The sequence below is a fragment of the Sander vitreus genome, chromosome 16 (assembly GCF_031162955.1).
Source record: "Sander vitreus isolate 19-12246 chromosome 16, sanVit1, whole genome shotgun sequence".
NCBI lineage: Eukaryota > Metazoa > Chordata > Actinopteri > Perciformes > Percidae > Sander > Sander vitreus.
The window spans coordinates 11773107-11782263 of record NC_135870.1 but is presented as its reverse complement, the minus strand read 5'-3'; the positions used below and the strand labels follow the sequence as shown (position 1 = coordinate 11782263).

Here is a 9157-nt window from a genome sequence, read left to right as displayed (position 1 = left end):
TGCATATTTCATTTTGTCAAAGGACCAGTGCTTTCTACAGCTGATCCGGCATTCTATTTATCCTACCTGATCTTTATCCTTTCAGATATTTGGTCATTACTCTCCCTTGTTTAAAAAGAGCTTATTGAAAGAAAAGAAATAAAGCAGTTGTGTTTTCTTAAATGTACTGTTGATTCTGTATTCTCACTTTGTCATATTAAAATCATGCATCAAATTCTTGTGAAAGCAGAAATGATGGGAAAATGAATTTAGGCTGTGTCCAGTACAATATCTGAAAAACACTGACCGTTCATATGTGGTGTTTTTAGCTTTTCACACAGCATTTCCTCCAGGCACCTGAGCATCTTTTCTCATTAGCTACACCTTATTTGGACCTTATTCTCAATCAAGGATTTCCACTTTAAAATAAGTTTTTACAAAAACATTTGGTTTGGATGGATAGTTTTGCCATGCATGGTTATGCCATAAAATCATAACTACAATACACGGTGTATTCCATGCACACAAAGGTTTGTGGATGTGCTTGGTTACTCTATTTATTTTTATTTATTTATTACAGTTTAATAACCAGGTTTAAATTAAAAGCCTTTTTTTCCAAGTCCTCAAATAAACTAAAAAAATACTCTGGTCGGGCTGGACTGTCAACCCTTGTCCAGCAAGCTCTCCCTTTGGACTTGTCTAGTTAGGAATTGTACTCATTTTAATTAGGAGCAAGGAGTCCCAAGATGAGTCTAAGGGGTCCCGAAGGGATATGAGAGAAAATTATAACAATGTGTCTGTTTATTTCTCTATTTTTTTGCTTTCACATTTGGTTTAGCTGCTCATAACTACGTATAATAACTTCATAACTATATACACGAATGACCTGTAATGAGGGGTCACAAATGGTATACTTATTTTAAAGTAGTCACAATATAAAAGGTTGGGAAAGCACTGTTCTAGACACTTAAATGTCAGCAATGCATTTTGAATAATTTAGGATTTTATGAGCCAGCACTACTAGGATGACTTTTAAATCACCTGCCATATTGAGTGCGATTATAATAAAGTTTGTTTCTTATTACCTTGAAATCAAATCGACAATTCTCCATTGTTTGGTCACTATTTCATTAATAACAAATGCCGTTCCATCACAATAATAATAATGCGCCTGTAAAAAGCAGGCTACGTGACGTCAGAAGTGTCACATTCCTGATTTTTGCAGGATAAAAAGAGGCTTGTCTGGACAAAAAGTTTTCCCTTTGTGGTCGCAGAGCGAAATCTCGTACTTCACCACAGGATTTGGCGTTTTACCTCCGAGCATTTTGGGTGTTTTCGTCATATAACAAGGTAACTTCACTTCTGTTTTTAACTTTTCGTCGCCCCCGGCACTCGCTGTAGTAGAGACATGTTGTACCGTGATGTGTTGCATGCGCGAATAACCGAATCCTACGTTTGATATCATAGACTACAGTCTATGTTTGATATGCGACCATGATGTGCTGCTAGCTAAAAACATAAAATCCCTGCATACAAACGCTAGCAAAACTATTCTTCTCAAAGTGTATCGTTAATACTCAAATTAAAGGGGTAAAAATCCATGTCGCTCCAGAGAGGAAACTATGTCAGCCATTTTACGTTACCTGGATCGAGCTCTTGTTTGTAAAACGGACTACATTGTGTGTGCGCGTGTGTGGTTCTAATCCAGTGGCAAGTAATATTGAGTTGATGGGAAAACCAATATTTGTTGTATTTCTTATGATCAGTGACATGGTTGTCACGTGCTTCCATTTACTTTTAGGTATAACCACCAGAGGGATACACAGTAAAGCAAAGCTTTTAACACTATTTAACGGTACAGACATTTACATTTTTGATTTTCATTTAAGATCTAATGTCACAGTATGTTGCAGTTTTCTTTGAATAACAAGTGTTTTTCTGTGACCCAGGATGGCGACCCAGAAGGGCGGTGTCCGGCCCGATGAAGGCCTGATGATGATGCAGGAGCTTGACGACCGGCTGAAAGAGCAGATTGACAAACTGGAGCATGTTCGCCTTGCTGCTGTTGAACTGAAGGACAGCTTGTCTGGGGTACGTTCAGCACGCAATCCAATCTAGAATAATAAAAACTGTTTAATCAAAATTAATTTTCTGTGCGCTCTCTTCTATTTTGACATTATTTTCTTCTGATACAGAGCAATAGTGATCATCTTACCCGGTCTATCGCTGACCATCTTGAATGGTTGAATCACTTGTCAGAGCGAGTGGAGACTCTACACATGAACACAACTGTTTTTGTTCAGGTGAGAAACGGATAGCGTTTCAGAGGGGCTCTGGGTAATGTGCATGCAAAAGTTGGCAGTACGCCTCTTCTGTTGTTTTTAAACAGAACTGTGAATATTATACTAGTTATTCCATAATAATAAAAAGGGTCTTAAATAGAGGGTTTTCACGACGCGTCATCAGACCCGAAGTCGCCATGTTGGAGGTACTCCGCATCACAACAAAGCACAGGCACTGAAGTAGATCCCGAACGGCGTCAAGGAAAATGGTTAATTATTGCCGTGTTTTAGGTTGTACCAATAGGTCAGACCGAGAAAAACATTTGGGATATTATCGACTTCCAAAAGTTATTAAAAACCAGGGAGAGGAATGTGTTAAGAAAATGTAAAAAGACGTGATCGTTTGATTTCTGAGGACGAAGGAGAGGCTTTGTCCAATTGAAAGTTAAGCAAAAGGTTTAATGAACAACATGATGAAAATGACATGACAAAAAGCAAATGTTACACTGCAGCTGACAGCGGACTGAAATTGCATGCTTCCTCTTCAGGAATTACATCAAAACAGTCCTGAATCATTGTGAAGTTTCACCTTATATTCCTTTGGAATTGTGGGTGTTTTCCTTGAATGAAAACTCTCCCAGCATAAGGACACACCTCTGAATTCTGTTTTACTCCAGGTCACAGACAAAGGTCATTTATCATGCTAGTTTCAATTCTATTCAACTTTACAGAGATTTGCATTTCCTTTGTTCTAATCAAGTCTGACCCAGCAGGGAGTGGCTCCCCAAAAGGCAGAGACAAAAGTTACCTTTCCTGTGAGGACCAGTCTCCTCTAGTATGCAAATTGACAGTCATGACTTAATCATTCTTTGGAGCTAGGTTGGAATGAGGCAGTCGACTGCTGATTAGGCTTAATCAGTATTGATTAGATCTAGCTGCAGGCTACATAAGACCACATGTACATTGTTTTCATAACAAGCATGGTTTTAACTTTTTTATCTTCAACAATCCACCCTTTCACACCTTAAAAAGGTGTGAATAATGCCAGAAGTTATCAGAGGAAAGGAGGCGCTTGTGGTTGGCAAAGCTCAACCAGGCTCTACGAGGGAAAGGCAGGTCTGGCTAGTCCACACAACATTCTGGGATGGGAGAAAAATGTGCTGTGGTTTATTGCCATTTCTTTAAACCAATCACAATGGTCTTGGGCGGCGCTAAGCACCGGTTAACACATAAATCAGACAATACACAGGCAGTTTTAGTGATATCCTGCAGTTGTGGTTGCGGTCTTGAAAATAAAATCCAGAGTCCTCTTCATCCGAGACCGAGACAAGACCGAGTAAAAATGTGGTCGATTCTGAGACGAGACAGAGACCTTCAAAAAGTGAGACCAAGACCGGTCTCGAGTACTACAACACTACCAACCAGTATTCCAAAACTGGAATACTACCATGTACTGGGTTTGCTGTATGCCAGTTAGTTACTGATGATTTGATTAAACAGAAATGTACTTGAAGATATGCACCTTAAAGCATTATTCCAACTGAAATATGAATTGTATAAAAAGTACATTTTGATACAGGCCACAACGGGTACCCCAAATTGGGTAGAAATACAGTAGCCACCTTAGGGTCCTTGCCATTTTAGTTATTTCTAGACTATTTCTGAGACTTGGAAATACATCGGACAGTGTACAATGCTCTTCAATAATTTTCTTAATCTATTTCCAGATGAATCCCAAGCCTCGCGCATGGACAGGGAAACAGGGTTCCAAACATGGCTACCGCTTGGGACGTCTCCACCGGGCTGAGGACATCCAATCAGAGATTGGCTGGTCCCCCATCCGCACACGACGCAACAGTGATGCTGCCTCTGAAATGTCTTGTTACTGGTAGACTGTGGCCTGTAGATCAACAAAGGTTGCAATTAGTGCAAAAATATTGTACAGCTGGCTTTCACTAAATTGATGGTTGAAAACAAAACTCTTTGCACATTTTCTTATTGGTACATTTGTACTCATTATGATGCTAAGTTTTACATGTTGTGTAATACTTAGCATTTTTCTATGTCCTGTATTGTTGTGTTGTTGAACATGCAAGATTTTTATTAAAATCATGGCTAATTTTATCTCCATGCTACCTTTGTGTAAAGTTTGTGAAATCCTGTGAAACTGTTATTTTTAAATTTTGTGTAAATAAAAAAACACAATATTGGTACACTCAGTAATACATTATTCAGAGTAATGTCTAAACTAATTCCTGATAAATAACTGTGTAGTAGGCAATTTGTGAATTTTTGTTCTCAAAAACAGCCAACAGATACAAACTGATGTTTTGTAACAACTGGATAAGAGGCAGTGTGATTTTTCAGCCTGTCTGATGTAATGTGTGTTTTAAATGTGCAATCGTCTATTATGTACCATCACACGGTGGTAAACCTGGCATGTGGATGTATGTCAGCGTGCTCCACCAGCAGAGGTCGCTGCTGAAACTCGTCGAATTATGTGACTGTTCATCACTCTGTTGTAAATAAAGCTTTGGCAGAACGCGTGGATGATAATTCTGGAAGGAGTGTCTAGTCCGCTCAAGTAACACTACCTTACTTAAAAGGGGTAACTTCGAACACTGAGTTGTACTTATTTTTGTACCTTTATTAAAAATTACGGATAACGAGTGAACCCCTGAAAACATGGCAGAAAGTGACTGGGATACCGTGACTGTCTTGAGGAAGAAGGGGCCGACTGCTGCACAGGCCAAATCCAAGCAGGTTAGCACCTCACTAACGTTGCGTCTGTTTTTCCTGACTTGTTCTGAAGCTAGCTAACTATTGATCCTCTAAAGTAGCCAAAACTCGGGGTTGGTGTTATAGTGAACACCCGAGTAAACAGCTAGTTCATAGTGTATTTACTAAGTTAGTAAAACGTGGTTACGGGTTAAATTGACCAGCAAACATTGCTCATGCTCCGTGGTTTAGCCATGAAGGGTTTAGCTAATAACAACAACAGTGGATGTGGCCGTTTGTCTCTTTCTTCAACCAGTTAATAACGGCCGGGATGTAACGGTAACGTTAACTTAACTGGCTAGCTAGCTAGGCGGTGTGATTTTAGGGGTGACGTATCATCTGTTAGTGTTCTCATTGCAATAATGAACGCTAAATATGTGACGGTGACAAAAATAGCAATTAGCATTAGCCAGCGAACCTTAAAAGGATTCTCGGCTAACTAAGGTACAGTCTAGGCTCATAACTAGCTAGCTAGCTTTTAAGTGGGATAGGACGTCATGCCCAACCCCCATGCAGATGTCTGGTAACTTGATTGTTGGCAAAACATGTAACTTTAGCTAGTTAAACACCGAAGGTCGTGCTGTAAACGTAGCTAGATATCCTTAACGTTAGCTAAATGACAGAGACAAATCAGCACACATCTAACGTTAGTTACTGTAACGTTAACAGCTGTTTTAACATTATGTGGGAACATGTTGCTACGGTCCATTCTGGGAAATGAAGATAGATAGATAGATAGATAGATAGATAGATAGATAGATAGATAGATACTTAGATACTTTATTCCTCCCGATGGAAATTTTAGAATTGGCCGAATGGAGAATGTTGGCCGAAAGATAGTGTTAACGTTCCAGCCTAAGCAGCTGCTCATGTTGTCCTTTTTGTTTAACTTAGCTATGCGTCATACTTGGATTATCAGATTCGTTACTTATTAGCTAGCTGAATAGAGCATTCTCTGGTCATTATGCAAGCTACAGTCAATGAATCAGGAATATATTTTGAAATGTAAGATTTGTACATCTTTTTTTCTAGGCAATCACTGCAGCTCAGAGACGTGGGCAGGACGTTGAGACGTCCAAGAAATGTAAATTTATACTTTTTGTACACATTTTTATTTTCTATATAGTAATTCTGCAGGCAAAACATGACTTTAACAGCTTGTGCTGTGATGATGCTGTTTTTGCACATCTACCTCCCTGAATGATGCCCAAGGCTTACTTCGATCAACTGCTTGTCACACAGGGTCTGCAGGGCAGAACAAACAGCATCTTGTGACAAAGAACACAGCCAAACTGGACCGGGAGACAGAGGAGCTTCACCATGACAGGGTTCCCCTGGAGGTGGGCAAGTACATTCAGCAAGGCCGACAGGATAACGGTCTGACCCAGAAAGACCTGGCTACTGTGAGTATACAGACTTCTCGTACATTGAAAACGTGTAACAATTGATAGTACTGCTGGAAGAGATGCCTTTTTGTCTGCATTTGTAAAACATTGTTTACCTTGATTATGTATGTTGGTGAATCTGAAGTTCACTTGCACAAAGTGATGTACAGAGGGGGGAAACACCTAAAAGTAGAAAACTAAGACAAAGTAACAGTGAAGCACATTGCACCACATATTGTGATAACTGAACCAATTTGCAGCCACATTTGACATAACACCACTTAGAGGTTAATACCAAAATAGTAGGAAGTAGAAAGCCTGATGGGTTCCCTGACCAAAAGAGGCTGTAAGATCTGTGAGACACTGTCTCTTATTGAATACCATCTCTTAGCTAGGATATAGACTTTGAAAGTCTTTTGGAAGTATCAATTAATTGCAATGCGCAGGCCTGTATCAAATAATTACACAAACCATATTAAATTGTGAAATGAGAGCCAAAATATATGTAACGATTATACAATTTACTTTGAGTATAACAAAATCTTATTGCACAGTAAGCTCATTTTTACTAAACAGACTTTTGTATTTTTTGAAAGCCATTTCCTGTGCAAACCTTAGCATCATTTCTTCTTATTATCAAGTTAATAAAAACATACACAACTGTTTCTCTTTTTTTTTTTTTTTTTTTTTTTGATGAAAAAATTCAACACTAGTGTGAGTTTTCTGCAATAATGTGAAAAATGCAGCTTTAAAAGAAATTTATAATTTGTATTATTTTTGGCAAAATCTTTTTCTCAGAAAATTAATGAGAAGCCTCAAGTCATTGCAGACTACGAGTGTGGGAAAGCAATTCCTAACAACCAGGTCTTGGGCAAGATAGAGAGAGCAATTGGTAAGAATAATCTTAATTAATTGATTGATTTATTATGTCTCAATTGCCAGCTTTATAACACATATGTTCATCCTTTGTCATTAACAGGGCTGAAACTGCGTGGGAAGGATATTGGCCTACCACTGGAGGCAAAACCCAAGAAGAAATGAATACAAAGCCTCGAAATCAGCCCTCCCGTCCCATCTTTCCCTGTTTCTAAAAACAAAACCCTTTCCCCACCCTCAAAAAATCTCCCCCATCCCTCCCTCCCTCCCTCCCTCCCACTACCTGGGCTGATCTCACCTGTGTCCTGCCTGAGGACCTGGTGCTCCACTGCATTACAGGCTGCATACTGAAACAGTTACTTGACCACATAATCAATGAATGATCGAACATATTTTTCAACGTCACAAGCTCAAAGTTCTGTGAACCTTCTTTTCACCTATGTCTGCTTAGGCTTTGGCATGATAAATTAAACTTTTTGATAGTAATGTAAACCCATTCAAAAAGTAGACTTATTTTTCATGACCAAACAAACTAGTTTGACATTAATTCTGAGCATGATGTTAAGCCAAAAGTGCTTGATTGCATCTTTTTCACACACTTGAGACAGTGGGTGTATTTACAGTGTTGAATTTTTTTTAATGCTGTGCTTTGTTTTGATCTAAAAAATAAAGTTTGACAGTTCATGACATTACTGGGTGTGCATTTGTAGCCACTGTAGCACAGTATTTCATAACAAAGTGTTAAGTGTTCTTAAACATTCCTAAAAAGTCATCTTTGCAGTTTTGTCAAAGCTGTCTCTAACAACTCGGATATTATTTGTAACCGCTGAACTCAATGTTCTAGAAGTGAATGCCTCATAATGACAAGTGCTGCAACAACCTGAAAACTGAATGTAGTAGTAATATTGTTCCACTAGATGTCAGAATAGTACCACAAATATCGGGACTGTTCCGCAAAAAGGTTGTAATGCAGTTAGACATTTGTGCAAAAACATTTTGACTTATGCTTTATGTAAAAACACTAACATGGTACATACATTGCAATTTCTTTTTTAAGACTTCCAAAAAGTAAATCTTGCTCTATACATTTAAATGTTTACAACTGCTGATAAAGCACAGGTGCATAATTTGAACAACAGTATCAATTAAGAATGTAGGCACTTTTTGCAGATATATTTTAAAATGTTCAGGCATTTATGTATCTTTTAGAGTCTTAAAAATGAACTTAAAATGAATTAAAATGAAGACATGCCTGCCCCCCTTCAAATGTACAACACTCTAAAATGACAGGCATTGATGAAGCTTGACTTTAAGTAGCTGCTTCTTTCTCTTCAGTGTTCCACTTTCACCATGGGTTATGGAAATTTGCTTTCTTTTGCTAGTGGTAAGGCTGCCTTATGTTTTATTAAAGATTCATGGACCCTATTGTTGCAAAATCACAAACAGCATGGTAAGGGAAGTGCAAGAGGGGACTGATGTAAAGAAAGATTTGAGCAAGGTTAGAAGCCTCCTCAGGTGAGACTGCCAGAGATGAAAAAGAGCATACAGACGTCAAGCAGTGCAAACCATGAAGTCCTCTGTCCTGATAAACCTCCATTGAGGCCGACACTGCAGTCTCTGGTTTGGTGAGATAAGACCCTGTGGTGCACCTAGCACATCTGTAAATCCATGTGGCCATTATTAGAAAGAAGCATCAAGGAAATATAATAGGAAGCAGAACACACCTGAAGAACCATGTTGTGACTATACTAATGGGTTTCCTAACAGGCCTTTTTCACAGCTGACATTTTGACTCGTCATAGTAGAAAAAGCACAGGTGAGGTGTAACTAATATTAAAAATGGCTCTGATATTCAAG

The 9157-nt window shown here is 38.7% G+C and overlaps 2 protein-coding genes across 3 annotated transcripts; both read left to right on the top strand.

Annotated features, from left to right (window-relative positions):
* Positions 1–1178: 1178 nt before the first annotated feature.
* LOC144531508 (uncharacterized) lies at positions 1179–4396 on the top strand. Of its 2 annotated transcripts, XM_078271673.1 has the most exons (5): positions 1179–1329; positions 1781–1834; positions 1929–2070; positions 2175–2282; positions 3989–4396. In XM_078271673.1, exons 3-5 carry the CDS (start codon positions 1930–1932, stop codon positions 4151–4153), a joined length of 414 nt encoding a protein of 137 aa, XP_078127799.1. In that variant the 5' UTR covers positions 1179–1329; positions 1781–1834; position 1929; the 3' UTR covers positions 4154–4396. The 2 variants fall into 2 exon arrangements, with proteins under 2 accessions (XP_078127799.1, XP_078127800.1); XM_078271674.1 differs by lacking the exon at positions 1781–1834.
* Positions 4397–4782: 386 nt separating this feature from the next.
* On the top strand, positions 4783–7989 carry edf1 (endothelial differentiation-related factor 1). Its single transcript, XM_078271672.1, has 5 exons — positions 4783–5024; positions 6072–6123; positions 6282–6442; positions 7223–7316; positions 7404–7989. Exons 1-5 carry the CDS (start codon positions 4947–4949, stop codon positions 7463–7465), a joined length of 447 nt encoding a protein of 148 aa, XP_078127798.1. The 5' UTR covers positions 4783–4946; the 3' UTR covers positions 7466–7989.
* Positions 7990–9157: the final 1168 nt, after the last annotated feature.